Source organism: Typopeltis vanoorti, chromosome 10, assembly GCF_054136105.1.
Source record: "Typopeltis vanoorti isolate ZY-2024b chromosome 10, IOZ_Tvanoo_1.0, whole genome shotgun sequence".
Classification (NCBI taxonomy): Eukaryota; Metazoa; Arthropoda; class Arachnida; order Uropygi; family Thelyphonidae; genus Typopeltis; species Typopeltis vanoorti.
In genome coordinates, this window is record NC_143558.1 from 32767430 (window position 1) to 32784661 (window position 17232).

Below are 17232 nucleotides of genomic sequence, written 5' to 3' on the forward strand. Positions count from 1 at the left end.
TGCAAAATTTCACGCACTTTGACTCACTGGTCATCCAATACCATATCGTGCACTTGATCAATGATTTCTGGTGTTGATACACTTCTTGGAAATCCTTCACATGGATCATCTTCAAGGCTGGTATGGCCACGTTTAAACTTGGCAGCCCATTTCTTAACTGTCAAAAACGAAGGACGAGAGTGCCTGTAAACTTTTATGAACTTCGAATCAATTTCTTTTGGAGTTAAATCTTGTTTTACAAAGAATTTTATAACCACACAATACTCAATTTTATCCATTTCAAGGGATACAGACAACACTTTTACTTCAGACAGCTGAATAAAACAAACTACTTGATAGAATGACTTGTATAATTTCACATGGATGCTTATGACAGATGTACCAACTTAGAAAAAAAATCTCTTGCCGATAATGTTGCCATCTATGGTCGAGGCCAAGAACTTTTCAGACCACCCTTGTAGAGGTGATACTAAAATATTATATAATATTACAAGAACAATCACAGGCTAGAAAAAAAGAAGAGGAGATATTATTAAAGACAAACAAGGAAATAAAATAAACAATATTATTATTATGTGACACCTGCAGGAAATCCAAGGGCTCATCATGTGAGAGCATTCTACTCTACTTTGCTAAATACATCTTGCCCTCTCCACTACTACTTAATTCTCCTACTTCAACACTACTACCATCAATGCCATCTACTGCCCATTATCACCAACAACAGTTTTTTTTTTTTTTTTCCCTGTAAATTGTGCATGTGTTCTGAAGACCAATTTGTCTGTACACAGGATGAAAATCCTGAGTGCCCAGGAGAAAAAAGCCCTGCTACCTCCATATGAGATCAACTAATTCACCTTCAACTGAAAAAGCCCCTATAAGGATAATAAAAAGAAAATAGAAAGATGGTAGAATATTTCAAAGAGATAATGAATAGAGAGAAACCTGAAAAAGAAATTCAAATATCAGAAAGAATAAAATTATAAATATTTTTAAAATATTAAAAATAGACATCAAAGAAATAAAAAAAAAAAAAATGAAATACAAAAATCATTAAAAGAATATAAAAATGGAAAATCAGCTGGTACAGACGGTATACTAAATGAACTATTAAAAACAGACTGACTGCAATAGGAGAAGAATATCATAATTAAACATAACAAGTAAAATACTAATAAGAATAATATTACAAGGAATAAAAAAAAGAAACAGACCAAAAGCTAAGTGAAAAACAAGCAGGATTTAGAGCAAACAGGGTATAGATCAAATAGCAACACTAAGAATAATAATAACAGAACAGTTAATAGAATGGCAGTTAAATCTTTATATTAATTTTGTTGATTTCAAAAAAGTTTTTGACAGCACTGACAGAGAAGCAATATGGAAATTAATGTCATATTATGGTATACCATTTAAAATTATCAACATCATTATTATTAACATTTGATCTCCATGGAGTCAGAGACTCATCGTGGGAGGTACACACTATTGCATACAATGCTCATCCAACTGCATCTTAAACTGGTTCAATGTGTCTACATCTACAACACACTCAGGCAAAGCATTCCACTCACCACCCACCCTCCATGCAAAGAACCTGCTCCTCACTCCTCTGTTCACACCCTCCTTATACAGTTTCCAGCAACGGCCTCTTGTTCTACTCCCATCTCCCATTCTATGAAAAATCTCTTCCATGCCTACCCGATAACAACCCCTGACCAGCTTATATGTCTCAATCATATCTACCCCCTCTTCCTCCTATTCACGAGGCTCTGCAATTTACATTCTCTCAATCCGTCCTAGTACTCCACATTCCAAAGACCATTAACTACCTTTGTGAATCTTCTCTGGACCATATCCAACATATTCTCATCACCATGAAAACCTAAAATCTGTGCACAATAATCTATGAGGCCTGATCAAGGCCTTATACAATGGAATCATAACTTCTCTATTTCTACATGTCAAGATCCTCTGCATCATTGCCATTATCCGATGTGATGTCTTCACAACTTGTGTAATGTTGCCCTTGAATTTCAGGTTCTTGTCTACTATCACTCCTAAATCTCTCATCTCCTCTACTTTCGTTAAAGCTTCCCCACCAAGTGTATACCTTGCATTCCATCGTTGCTTACCAAATCTCAAAACCTTACACTTGGCAACATTGAACTGACAGTTCCACTTACCTGCCCACTCATGCAATCTATTCAAGTCCTCTTTTAAGACATTAACATCCGCTTGACTGTGCACTGCTCTCTCTCCAGTTTTGCATCATCTGCAAACAGCTGGATATCACTAGTTAAACCCAACCCAATATCATTAACATACAAATTAAACAACAATGTCCCCAAAATTGACCCCTGTGACCTTTCTCTTTCGGGATACTGCACCCCCATATACAACTTTCTGATACCTATTTGACAGTCAGTCACTGATCCAACACAGAGATCTGTTCATGACTTATTTTTCACGGTATTAACAATACCACAAACACTTTTATCAACAAGGAAAAGTGTTTGTGGTGTTGTTAATACCGTGAAAAATAAGTCATGAATAACCAGCAATGCTTAAGCTTATCTGTTAGATTAACAGAGATCTGTTATCCAATTCCATCTGTTTCAATTTATTTAAAAGTTTGTCGTGTGGCAGTCTATCAAAAGATTTTGCAAAATCTAACTACACCACCGTATATGCATCTTCCCTGTCCAAAGTATTTGTCACTTTGTTATAGTACACAAGTAAGTTAGTGAAGCATGATCTTTTCTTAACAAACCCATGCTGATAACCACAGAGACCACAACCATGTTGTGGTCCCTGTGGTTGTAATCATAACACACTTAACCACAACATGGTTGAAAAAATTATGAAAAATATAAAATACAAATCATACACAATGGAGAACTTTCAGAAAAGTTTGAAATTAAAACAGGAGTTAGACAAAGGCTGCATTCTCTCCCCAACAATATTTCACATTGTTGTAGATTGGGTTATGAGAAATGGCATGAAAATCTCAAAAAGAATACAGTGGAATTTAATAGAACAGCTACATAACCTAGATTTTGCAGATGATATATGTTTATTAGCACATGCACAGCAACATATGAAGACAAAAACAATAAAACTCAATGAAGTAAATAAAATGAAAACAAAAATAATGAAAATAAATAATAAACAAAAAGAAGACATAGTAGTCAATGGTCAAATTTTAGAAACAATGGAGAACTTTAATTACCTAGGATCAATAATAAATAAACAAGGAGGTGCAGAAGAAGATATAAAATCTAAGATACAGAGAGCACAGATAGTTTTTAACATGTTAGAAAAAATATGGAGATAGATCAAAGCAAACAAACTTAAAAACAAAATCAGGTTATTTAATACAAATATTAAATCAGTTCTACTCTATGCATCAGAAACATGGACAACAACAAACACAATTAGAAAAAACTGCAAAGCTTTGTAAATAAATGTTTAAGAAGAATTCTACAAATAAATGGTCAGAAAAAATATCCAATAAAGAGTTATGGCAAAAAAAACTAAACAAAAACCAATAATGCATGATATCAATTAGAGAAAATGGAGATGGATAGGGCATGTACTAAGAAAAGTGGAAAAGGACAAAGTCAAAAAAGCATTAGAGTGGAATCCACAAGGAAAGAGGAAGAGAGGTAAACCAAATATGAGTAGGCAGAGAGGAACAGAAGAAGACCTCAGAAAGACTGGAAAGACCTGGACACAGATAAAGAGAGAGAAGCACAAAACAGAGTCAGATGGAGATCTGTGGTCAAGGCCATATGCTCCCAATGGAGTGAAGATGAATAAGTAAGTAAATAATATAGTGATTAATGGTTATAATGAGGAAGTTTTGTTGGTCCCCCAGTATTCATTATAACTGTTCGACTGTATTATTAATTTAATTTCTGATATGAAGACGACATTTTATAAGACTTACATCATCAGGAGAATACAAGTTCTGTACTCCTAGAAGAGATTAAAAGAAGAACATGACAGCAACAACTAGCATTGTTCAATTGTCACATTAGTTAACAGTGTTTTTAACACTCTGTTTATGTGTACTAGTTTATGGAATTTCAACATCTGTTATGTGTAATTAATTTTTTCTGGTCTTTTATACAAATCTTATATCCTGATGATGTAAATCGGACAACTTATGAAACTCATCAGATTATATTGTTTGTTTTAATATAATCTTATGGATTATCTTGATTTTTAGATCTTGGGGAGAGGGTTCATTTGAGGCTATCTGGTGCAAGATAGAGGTCAACTGGACAAAGCATATTATTGGCTGCTTCTATATACTAGGCGGTCTGCAGGAAGATGTGGATGTCATGCATTGTCTGATAAGCACAATGAGTGCAGGTCAAGCAATCATTATGGGCAGCTTCAACCATGAGAACATAGATTAGAGGGAGGAAAAGGGGCATGGCAGGATGGAAATGGAATTTATACAATTTCTAAGTGATAATTACAAGAAGCAGCATGCCATTAAGAAGATCAGGGGTTTGAGAATGTTAAGAGATATCAGAAGATACATCCATAACCAAGGACACTTTGCCTTCCATTAGGGAGCGTGATCATGCAGTCATGTTCTGGAATTCTCTGTCAAGAAAGAGTTTATGGCAAATTATAAAGCTAGTAATTATGACAGACTTAGGAAGCATTTAGGAGCAGTGCCATGGTTTGAGAAGCTACAAGGAAATAATCATGCATGGAAAGTGGTCAAAGATTGTTTGAGAAAAGCAGTATCAGACTGCATATCTAAGGTCAGGAGGATAAACTAAATGGGAATTAAGTGGATGAGTAGAGACATAAAGCAATAGCTTCAAAAAAAGAAAATGTGGAGGAATGAAAAAGGTGATCAGCATACTCATGAGCAGTACAAAGTGCAAGCAAGAACGAAGGGGGTAGAAAGAGGATAAATTAGTTTCTTTACATAAAAGTAGCTCTAAGACAGCAAATTACAGACTAATTATCTCAGGACTGATAGTTAAAATATTGGAGTAGTTAGTTAAAGGCAAAATCCAGCAGTGTGGATGGGAATGCAATAATCTATGGTGGGAAGCATGGATTTGTAAAAGATACGTCCTGCCTTAGTAATTTACTAATGTTTCATAGCAGAATCAGATAAGGGAAATGGCTACACAGTGATACTGCTGTAATAAGTTTAGTTTAATCCTTTATCCAAGCGTGAGCAAAAAAAGTTTGCACCTGAAAGTATCTTCAGGACTGGGGTAAGGTAGTGCAACACCAGGAAACTCGTTGCAAAGGTGGAGAAAGTTCTCATCACTCCTATCTCAGTATCTCCCATAATGCAAAACACATCTCCTTGCGGATATGTGTAATGCTATGCATTAAGGCAAGGGCCACTACCCATACCGGTTTCGACCTTTATTGAGGTCTCGTAAGTGGGAGCCAGGCCCAGTAGTGGAGATACAAAAGTAGAAGCAATGCGAGGTCATCCTAACCTATAGAAGTTGCCAAAGGGTGTGCAACCTTATTATTAAATTACTGCGGATTCAGAGAAAGGTGTTGAGAGTTTATTTTTCACTTGGTTAGACTATAATAAGTTTAGTTTGATCCTTTATCCAAGTGTGAGCAAACAAAGTTTGCGCCTGAAAGTATCTTCAGGACTGGGGTAAGGTAGTGCAACACCAGGCAACTCATTGCAAAGGTGGAGAAAGCTCTCATCACTCCTATCTCAGTATCTCCCAATTACACATATCTGCAAGGAGATGTGCTTTGCATTATGGGAAATACTGAGATAGGAGTGATGAGATCTTTCTCCACCTTTGCAACGAGTTGCCTGGCGTTGCACTACCTTACCCCAGTCCTGAAGATACTTTCAGGCACAAACTTCGTTTGCTCACACTTGGATAAAGGATTAAACTAAACTTATTATAGTCTAACCAAGTGAAAAATAAACTCTCAACACCTTTCTCTAAATCCGGAGTAAATTAATAATAAGGTTGCACACCCTTTGGTAACTTCTATAGTTAGGATGACCTCTCGTTGCTTCTGCCTTTGTATCTCCACTAATGGGCCTGGCTCCCACTGACGAGACCTCAATAAAGGTCGAAACCAGTATGGGTAGTGGCCCTTGCCTTAATGCATAGCATTACACATATCCGCAAGGAGATGTGTTTTGCATTATGGGAGATACTGAGATAAGAGTAATGAGAGCTTTCTCCACCTTTGCAACGAGTTGCCTGGTATTGCACTACCTTACCCCAGTCCTGAAGATACTTTCAGGCGCAAACTTTGTTTGTTCACACTTGGATAAAGGATTAAACTAAACTTATTATAGTCTAACCAAGTGAAAAATAAACTCTCAACATGATACTGCTGTACTTTGCAAAGGCATTTGATAGATTACTGCATAGAAAAATATTACAAAATTTGGCACAAATGAGAATGGATATGAATGTGGTAACTTGAATGGAGGGGGGGGGGAGTGGCTGACAGCCAGACACCAGAGTGATATATGGATCTTTTCTTAACCAGATCCTCCACTGTACCTGTTTGCTCTACTCTTACCAAATGAGATCAACCAATTCAGACCATAACCTTATCCAAGTCTCCATTTCTACAGCCTGATCTCCTCCCAGCCAATCTAGGAGGATATTGATAAGTAGAAAAGAAAACTTGTCTGGTTACTATTCCTACTCCCCTATCCAAATGCCTACGCTGATCAAATGACTAAAATAAACTGGAATGAGGGTCTTGATTCCTCACTCCAATGCTAATTCCCTGTTAATCTCTATCCAAACCCTAGTTCTCTAAAAATGTGCCTTTGCACTCCATTATAAAAATACAACATATATTCAACTGTTTAAGTCAAAAACTCCAGTTTCTCACTAAGCCTGAAACAAGTGTAAGAAAATCATCTAAATGGAATAAGTTTACCTCCTACTCAACTGACAGCTTAGCAAAACTTCTGCTCTACCATGTTTCCACCTCTCTCTCTCTCTCTCTCCCCCCTCACCAGATAAACAATCTTTTGAAATCAGTCATTTTTCCAACTCTTTTATACAATAACCACCTCCTTACAAAAACATGAAATGCTTATTGTATGCCTCCTCTGATTTTTTGCCAGAAATACATCAGAAAAATCAAGACTAATGAAGATTTTTCTGATATCCTTCTGGCAAAAAAAAATTAAATAAATAAATAAAATAAAATCAGAAAAGGCATACATACTATGAGCAGTTCATGGAATTGTAGGATATGATTTTTAATGCATAAAAGAGTTGGAAGGAAAGATATGGTAAGATAGAGATGGTATTCCTGCAGTTGTGCACAAAACTTGTGCTACAGAATTAACAACTATCCTATATCACTTACATAGGCTGTAATACTCATCTGGTATCTACCCAACATCATGGAAGCAAGCATTTATCTAGCCTGTCCCTAAAAAAAAAAAAAAATAAATAGTAATAATAGTCAGCCATCAAACTATTGTCCCATTGCCCTCACCTCAATACTCTTGAAAGTGATAACAAATGTCAACAAAAACCGGCTTCTTCACTACTTGGAGACCCAACAGTTAATTAATTATCATCATCATTATTATTAACACCTGAGTCATTCATCCTGTCTCTTCTGTCACTTTCCTATTATCAACAATCTTCTTCTTCTTCTGCAGCTTTTCCCACTAAAGTAGGGTCGCTGTTTGTGGTGAGTCTCCTCCACAACTTCCTGTCATGGGCTGTAGCCACATCCAATTCTTCATCCTCAAGTCCTCCTCCACCATTTCCCTCCATCTCTTCTTTGGCCGTCCGTGCTTTCTCTTCCCCTGCACATCCATCTGCATGACCTTTCTTCCCACATACTCTTCCTCCCTCCTCATCACATGACCAAACCATCTCAACCTTGCCTCCTGTATCTTTGCTCCTTAGTTCGTAACTTTCACCGTTCCCTTTACATAGTCATTTCTCAGATGATCCTTTCAGGTCACACCGCACATCCAACTAAGCATTCTCATCATCGCTACCTCCATCCTGCTGATGTTATTTTTCCTCGGGGCTACAGTTTCCAAAGCATACGTCATAGTTAGTCTCGCTACTGTCCTGTAAATTTTGCCTTTTAGATTGATCAGCACCCTCTTATCACATAGCACTCCAGCCATCTTTCTCCAGTTCCTCCATCCTGTTTGTATCCTGAATCCCACTTCCTTCTCAGCCTCACCATCCTCTTTCATTGCTGAACCTAAGTATCTAAAGTCAGACCTTCCTGATGACATTTCCTTCCAGCTCCAGATCTGTCTCCTGGCTGCCATCCACTTTGCAACACATATACTCGGTCTTATTTCTGCTCAGTCTTATACCTCTCTCTTCCAATACTTTCCTCCAACTTTCCAGTTTGGCTGCCACTTCTTCTCTTGATTCTGCACACAGCACGATGTCATCTGCATACAACATAGTCCAAGGCGTGTCTTCTCTCACTTCCTCCGTCACCACATCAATCACAATATTAAACAGGAACGGACTTAATGCAAACCCTTGATGCAAGCCAACTGTCACTGAAAAACTTTCTGTCAGTCCAGGGCAGGTTTGAACACTTGTCTTCACATTTCTGTACATCTCCTGCACTGCACCAACCTGACATATTTTTCCTGTACCTTCTTCTCCCTCAGACACCTCCAGACTTCTTGCCTTGGCACTCTATCATACACTTTCTCCAGATCAATAAATACTAGCTCCCGTTGCTTCTCTCGAAACTTTTCCATCATCTATCATACCCCAAAGATAGCATCTGTGGCCGATCAACCAGGCATGAAGCCAAATTGCTCCTTTGTAATCTCCACCTTCTTCCTCAGTCTTCCATCAAGAACTCTTTCTAGGATTTTCATTGTGTGGGACATCAACTTTATTCCTCTGTAATTCTTACAGTCTTGTGCATCCTCTTTACCCTTGTAGATGGGGGACAAGAGTACTTTTCCTTCATTCCTTGGGTATATTTTCATGAACAGGTCCCAAAGCAGGTCAATTCCCTCTTCCCCCCAGAGCTTTCCATGCCTCCACTGGAATCCTGTCTGGGCCCACCGATTTTCCATTCTTCATCCTCTTCATGGCCTCCTTCACTTCCACTCTACTGATGTTCTGCACCATCCCCCTCAGAAGGCTGCCCATCTTCTCTGTGAGTCCTCGCATTTTCCTCATTCAAAAGTCCCTCAAAGTATATTCTCCATCTGTTTTTTTTTTATGTCCATATCCCTCCATAATATTCTTCCATTAGCATCTTTGATCTGCCTCACATGTACGATGTCCTTTGAAGCCTTATTTCTACATTTTGCCAATCGATATACCTTTCTCTGTCCTTCCTTTGTTTCTAATTGATCACAAAGGTCTTGATATGCCATGGCCTTCGCCTGTGCAACAACTCTCTTGGCTTCTCGCATTTTCTCTCTGTCCTCTTCCACTTTTGACTCGTCCCACTTCTGCTTTCCCTTCCTCTTAACTGTCACTACTTCTTGTACATCATTATTCCACTACCAACCCTCCTTCTGCTCTGTAATCTTTCCGGATGTTTCACCAAGCACCTCAGCTGCACAGCTTAGAGTTACTTTTGAATTATGTCTCCACCAGTCTTGTACACTTTCTAGTCCATCAGAAATCCTCTCTAACACCTTCTCCCTAAAATAGTTCCTCACACTCTCTTCTTTTAAGTGAAACCACTTAATTTTTTTCCTCCCATGGCTTCCAAAGGTTCTTATCTTCGACTTTATTTCAAAGTCTGCACACAGAAGCCGGTGTTGCTGTGCCACTTGATCTGTTGGGATTACTTCACAATTTGTTACTGCCTTAAGATGTTTTCTTCTAGTCAAAATGTAGTCAATCTGTGAACTATTGTAGCCACTTTTAAATGTTATCAAATGCTCTTCCCGCTTACAGAAGAAGGATTTCACATTTGCCAGATCAAACGCTACTGCAAAGTCCAAAATCCTCTCTCCTTCCTGGTTCATCATTTCCACTCCATGGCCACCATGCATCCTTTCACAGTCCCTAATATGTCTCCCTATGTGTCCGTTCAAGTCTCCTCCAACAATCACCATCTCGTTTTCTTCCAGTTCCCTCATTTCTTCATTTAGCACATTCCAGAATTCATCTTTCTCTTCTGCTGTACATCCAACTTGTGGTGTGTATACACTTAAGATGACCAGTTGCTCTTCTCCAAGACCCAGTTTCATTTGCATGATCCTGTCGTTCCTCCTACCCACTTCCAGTACTTTGCCCTTCATTCTGTCACACCCCACAATTCCGATACCATTTCTTCCCTCTTTATTCGCTACAAAGTAGAACAATTTATACCCATCTCCTAGTTCCTTCGCCTTTTCTCCCTTCTACCTTGTCTCTTACACATAAAATGTGTAGGAGACCACAAAAAATGTCCAACTTCCTCTTCCTCATCATGTCTGCCACCTCTCTTCCTTTCCAGTCATGCTTCCAACATTCAACGTTCCCACTTGCAACATTCTCTTCACTTGCTGGGCTCGCTTCTTTAATTGCAACCGCCCTTGATGCGGTAGCCCTCGTCCACTTCTCGCAGCTGTAGGGAGATGTGGCTGCGCGTCGCTTAAGGGGTATGCCCTAGGCCTTGTATCACTTTCTTTTCAACTCATTTAATCACATCTAGAGATGGCAGTGAAGTTTTACGACCGGATGCCCTTCCTGATGTCAACCCTCGCCATTTATCCGGGCTTGGGACCGGCACCTATTGGTGCTAGCTTGCCCCTTTCGGCTGCAATAGGCGAAATGACATAGCAAGATAGGAAAGATTCAACCCTAGCCCTCGAATACTCTAATAGCATTGGAGGTTAGGAGCAAGAAGAGAAGAAAGAAGCAAAGAAAGAAGGATAGAGGACCAGTCTACAGATAATATAACAGATATATAGTACATGAAGTAAGGTGTGGTCCAGCATCAGGTACCTCGGGTTTGCCATGCTCGTACTCACTAAAGTGAGCCCATGAGGTATCAGAAATGATTATAGTTATCCTTCCATACTCATTCTTCCTCTTACTGGCTGCATAGTGGAAAAAAAAAAAACTTCTTCAGGATTTCCTATGGCCTATTAATTTCCCCCTCATAATCTGATTTAGCCTTCCATATCATGCTATTCACCATCCCTGCCTGCACTATGGGCATGTGGATTACTTTTTCCTTCATATTTCCTCCACAGTGTATTTTTTTTTTTTTTTTTTTTTGAAGCTCCTGCTTTATGATGCTGTTATCTAATTAACTCTGAGTTGGTTTATCCTTCTGTTAATGGATATGAAACTTGATAGTGCTTACCTCAAGTCTCCCTGATTATCATATCTGTATAAGAGTATAGAACAGAACATAATATCTCCAATTCAATCAATGATTTATTTCAGATTTTGAGAACAACAATCATAGCATATTGGCTACATACTGCTAACAGAAATGGAATTATTTTTTATGGAAACATCATTAGTAATTAAATACTGAAATGAAACTGCATCACCACTAATGTATGTTATTTTGTTTGCTTATTTAAGAGCAGTGCAGTTTTGAAGGTAATTTCAGTCAGAGCACAACAGTCTCTCTCTATGACATTCAAAGTTCATGAGAAAAGTCAAATTATACATTCTTGCTCTCTCTATCACATTCAATGGTATGGAAATTAAAGGATCAAAACTCAAAATGCCATGGCAAAAAATAATGTAAAAATACAGATAACTTACCTTTAACATGCGTATTTCACGAAGGGCAATTTTTTTTATTAAAGGATCATCTTCTGTTTCTACATATTTTTTCACAGCAACTAGCTGGCCATTCTCTCTATTTCTACACTTGAATACAACTCCATAAGAACCTTCTCCTATCTTGGCCATTTTTTCATACTTTTCCATGACTGGTGTTAGATGATGTCTACTTTTCCTATGACAAAAAGAATGCAACTTAAATAATTGTAAAAATAATGAAATATCAAGATTATAGAAGCAGCAATATAAATAATGTTGTTCTGTGTCATTTTGTAGCAGTCTCAGGAAAACTATAATTAATAATCTTCTTATCTCCTCCATATCCCCACAGAAAATATACCTTTGATGTTCTTACTCCTATGACATCACCACTTCAACTATCTGGAGGCAGTAGTAAATATGTGTGAGAGAATGGTCCCATAAAGATGGAATGGGCTGAAATGAATGAGGAGTAGTAGAGTCTGAAAAAGGTTGAGATAAAGGGGAAGATGTATACTGGATAGGACTGGTTACAGATCCCAGAATGATTTGCTGTGTTTATTTTTTGAATGCCTGAAGTGTCAGAAATAAAAGGGTCAAATTTGTTTCTGTGATTGAATCAATTTGCATAAAAATGTTTGCTTAAATGAAACATGGTAGAATGAGGATAATGTCTTGATACAAAGATTATGAGTTGTGGTGAAAGGAAATCAATTGCTTGGACAATGGGCAAGAAAGTTTTCAACACTTCAGGATGAAAATGTTGCATATGGTGTATCATATGAAACCTTTTGTATCATATACAATCAGGGACAAATGATCTTAGTGGACATAAGAAGGATGTGTAGGATGAATATCAGGAGACTACTCAGAAGAGTGAAAGATAACAGTGTACTAGGAAAGGTTGTCAGTGTGTTGTTGAGGTATGACGATGATGAGTTGCGTCGGAGAGCCAAAATCATGAATAGTATCCTAGCAGAGCTGTGTGAAGAGAAAAGAATGAAGTTTGTGGAAGTATGACATGTGTTTGAGGGAAGAATGAAATTATACAGGCATGATGGGTTGCTTTAAATGGCTTTGGAGTGAGTGTACTGGAGAAAGTGTTGCTGGATGAAAGTAGTGTGTGATGTGTGCAAGAGATCAGAAGAAAGAGATGAAGGGAAAAATCATGAGTGTGTGGTACTGAAGAAACAGCAGTGCTTGGCAGTGGAAATAGTAGTAGTGTGAGAGATGAAGAGAGAGAATGGGAATGCAAGAGGAACAGGGAAATAGGGGGGGGGGCTCATGTGGCCCATCGGCCATGTTGAAAGTGGCAGTGAATGTGTGTATAAAGATCAAATTTGTGATGTGGGTGGGGAAGTTGAGACTGAGCAGATATATGTGGTAAGCAATGATAAAGGTGATTGGGCAGGTGTGGTGGGGAAATCACAACCAACACATGGCTTGGATAGGACTGGTTACAAACCTAAAAAAGAATTACTGTGTTTGTTTGCAAATGCCAGAAGTATCAAAAACAAGGGGGATGAAATGGTTTCAGTGATTGAGTTTATTCGCCCCAAAATCATTGGAATAAGTGAAACATGGTTGGATGAAGATGCTATCGTCATGGGAATAGAAATGGAAGGATACAGTATTTTTCACGAAAAATACTGTCCCTGAAAAATAGAAAGCGCAAGAAGAGAAGGGAGTGCTGCTGATGATAGCAAGGGAATTAAGTAAACAAAAGGTCAACATGGAAGTGGGGAATAGTGACAATGGTTATGAGGCATTGTAGTGTAATGTGGAGATTGAGAGAAAGACATATTTAGTTGGATTTTGTTATAGACCTAGGATCATAGAGGGTTGTGATGAAGAAATGTATAAACAACTTGGATTAGTGAACAAAAGAAGGATAATTATTATGGATGATTAATTATGGCAGTATAGATTAGAATGAAAAGATAGCATTTGGGAATAAGAAAATTGAATTTCTCAAGTTCTTGCATGATAACTATCTCAGGCAACACGTAAAGGAGGGCACGTGAGGATTGAGAGTTCCAGATCTGATAATTTCATCAGAGAATATAATTGTGAGAGGGGTTTCATACTTTCTTGCAGTTGGTGTTGGTGAAAGTGATCATGAAGTGATCCCCTTGGTTTGGGCTAGTCATATGCAGACTCTTGTGAGGAAAAGATATATGTGGAATTATAAGGCTGGTGATTATGATAAGCTCAGGAGACAGCTTGGAGCTATAACATGGAACGAGGAGTTCCATGTTATAGCTTTATACCTATCTTATTCAGCCAAAAGGCTGAATAAGATAGGTATAAAATGGATGAATGTGACGCTTAAGCATGAAATCTGGAAAAAGAAAGTACAAGATGAATAATGGTAGTATTCAGTCACATGAAGAACAAGTGAGAAGAGTGACTCAAGTTAGTAAGGAAAACAAAAGTAGAGTATGAGCAGAAATTGGCAAATCAGGCAAAGAAAAACCCTTGAGAGTTTTTTTTACATATGCATCAGTAGAAGGAAAAATTATCTAGGTAAGATGAAGTTAATGGATGAAAGTGGTAGAATGGTAACTGCTGCAAAAGAAATTGTTGAGATATTCAATGATCAATTTATGAGGTTGTTTCATTCTGATCAGGGTGGAATCATGAGGAAATTAGGTGTAAAGCAGGGGTCTTCAACCTTTCAGACAGTGCAGGCCACATTAAAAATTTCAATGAAGCCCGAAGGCCACTAAGCTATACTGCAGTGTTTAGAATTGTAAGATGGTTTTGAGATTCACAAGGAATGCTGTGCATCTGATACTTTACATAAAATTTTATAAAAATAAACAAACTCAGCTTTAAGAGTGTAGGTGGGAGTCGGGTTCATGATAAGTAAATACAATCAATACTTGAAAAAAAAATGATTTAATGAAGAAAACATTCTTTTTTTATAATGTCAATGGGCAACTTGGCAATGTTTTTCCTTGACCAGCTTGTCAATGTTGGAAGTCGCTATGCGCAGAGTATTCTCAAAATGTTGGTCCGTAATCTGAGTTCTTGTCTTGGACTTCCATTCTTCATTCTGGAGAAGAACTGCTCACATAAGTATGTGCTTCCTAACAAAGCACACATCTTTAAAGCATGCCGGCAGGAATGCATCCTCAAAAATGTAGTCTTTGTTAATTTTTAAGCAAGCCCACATTGAATAATTTTTCTCTCAAAGAAGAGTTGTTTTGGAGTTCAAGCAGCTCCATTTGTACTGAGCCTGGCATTTCAGCAGCATTGACACTGAATGGCATTGAAAATAAATCTAAAGAAGACTGTTGGTTAAGAAAATCACTAAATCTCTCTTTAAACTCACTTCACAACACAGCTAATTTTGTAGTGTATTCATCAAGAGACAAACAGTTGGACTCAGCGAGAAGCTGAAAATGAGTTAAGTATTTTTTTTTGTGTGCCTCCCAAAGTTTGAGCTTGGCCACAAAAGCTTTGATGTGATCAAACAGAGTGTGCACCAGTTGATCTTTGTTGAGAGTTTATTTTTCACTTGGTTAGATTATAATAAGTTTAGTTTAATCCTTTGTCCAAGTGTGAGCAAACAAAGTTTGCACCTGAAAGTATCTTCAGGACTGGAGTAAGGTAGTGCAATGCCAGGCAACTTGTTGCAAAGGTGGAGAAAGCTCTCATCACTCCTATCTCAGTATCTCCCATAATGCAAAGCACATCTCCTTGCGGATATGTGCAATGCTATGCATTAAGGCAAGGGCCACTACCCATACCAGTTTCGACCTTTATTGAGGTCTCGTCAGTGGGAGCCAGGCCCAGTAGTGGAGATACAAAGGCAGAAGCAATGAGAGGTCAGCCCCTGCCTTATTGCATAGCATTACACATATCCGCAAGGAGATGTGCTTTGCATTATGGGAGATACTGAGATAGGAGTGATGAGAACTTTCTCCACCTTTGCAACGAGTTGCCTGGTGTTGCACTACCTTACCCTAGTCCTGAAGATACTTTCAGGCGCAAACTTTGTTTGCTCACACTTGGACAAAGGATTAAACTAAACTTATTATAGTCTAACCAAGTGAAAAATAAACTCTCAACATCTTTCTCTGAATCCAGAGTAATTTAATAATAAGGCTGCATACCCTTTGGCAACTCCTATAGGTTAGGATGACTTCTCATTGCTTCTGCCTTTGTATCTCCACTAATGGGCCTAGCTCCCACTGATGAGACCTCAATAAAGGTCAAAACCGGTATGGGTAGTGACCCTTGCCTTAATGCATAGCATTACACATATCCGCAAGGAGATGTGCTTTGCATTATGTGAGATACTGAGCTAGGAGTGATGAGAGCTTTCTCCACCTTTGCAATGAGTTTCCTGGTGTTGCACTACCTTACCCCAGTCCTGAAGATACTTTCAGGCGCAAACTTTGTTTGCTCACACTTGGACAAAGGATTAAACTAAACTTATTACAGTTGATCTTTGGATTGTAGCCACATATTTAGGTCATTCATATGCAAAGAGATGTCGGTCACAAAGGCAAAGTCTATCATCCACTTCAGATCATTAAATTCTGCAATCGGATTCCCCTTGGCTTGCATGAACTGCTGTATTTCGCTCCTTTAAGTCAAAGACTCTTTTGAGAACCTTCCCTCTGCTCAACCAATGCACATCACTATAATAAACCACATCATTGTGATCCGATTCGCACTCTTGGTTCAAAAACTCTTGGAATTGACGATGATTCAATCCTCTTGCAAATAATGTTGACAACAGTCACAATAACTTTCATGACATTCTCAAATCCAATAGTTTTCACGCACAAATTCTCATGGTCGATTAAGCAGTGGTAATGGACGAAATTTTTTCCTTCTAGTTCTGGTTCTTTCCATAGCAGCACAACAAACCCTTCATTCTTTCCCACCATAGCAGGGTCACCATCAGTTACCACATCCTCTAGGTTGGTTAAGCTGAGGTCAAAACGCTAGAGCATTTTCTTGGTGGTTTCAAGAATATCAGTGCCTTTTGTCGTTCCCTTTATAGGTACGAGCGCTAGCAGTTCTTCTGTCACACTGAATACCCCAGACAAACTCAGTTTTTAAACACTTCCTTATTATTTGGGCACAGAATATCCCCAGCAGTGATGACATACTCTTCACAAATTCGCCATCTAAGAAGGCTTTGATTTATTAACAATTTTTTCAACTATTACATAACTTACTTTGATGCATGCTTTGCTCTCTTCCCTTTGCATTTTAAATGCAACCTGCTGGCATTTTAAATCAATTTGGAGACGGTTCACTTTGTCCACACCAAGCCGCCTTTGAAGGTGATCGAAATTGAAAGCATACTTTGTCTTGTAGTGTCGTTTTATATTGTATTCTTTTGATACTAACACTGACTCACAACAAATTAAACACACTGGCTTATCATCGATCGGTACAAAAAACTACAAATTGCCCCACTTTTCATTAAAAACCTGATAAGAATCACTTGATTTATGCTTTTTACTCGTAGACGCCATAGTGATGG

The 17232-nt window shown here is 38.2% G+C and overlaps 1 protein-coding gene across 4 annotated transcripts in view; it reads right to left on the bottom strand.

Annotated features, from left to right (window-relative positions):
- Window positions 1-17232, bottom strand: part of LOC150102312 (cyclin-dependent kinase-like 4) — a 296960-nt gene that overhangs the window by 189884 nt on the left and 89844 nt on the right. For all 4 annotated transcript variants that reach the window (XM_090399039.1, XM_090399038.1, XM_090399040.1 and 1 more), the window contains one exon: window positions 11724-11919. In XM_090399039.1, coding sequence (XP_090255165.1) covers window positions 11724-11919 — 196 coding nt within the window. The remainder of the gene's footprint in view (window positions 1-11723; window positions 11920-17232) is intronic.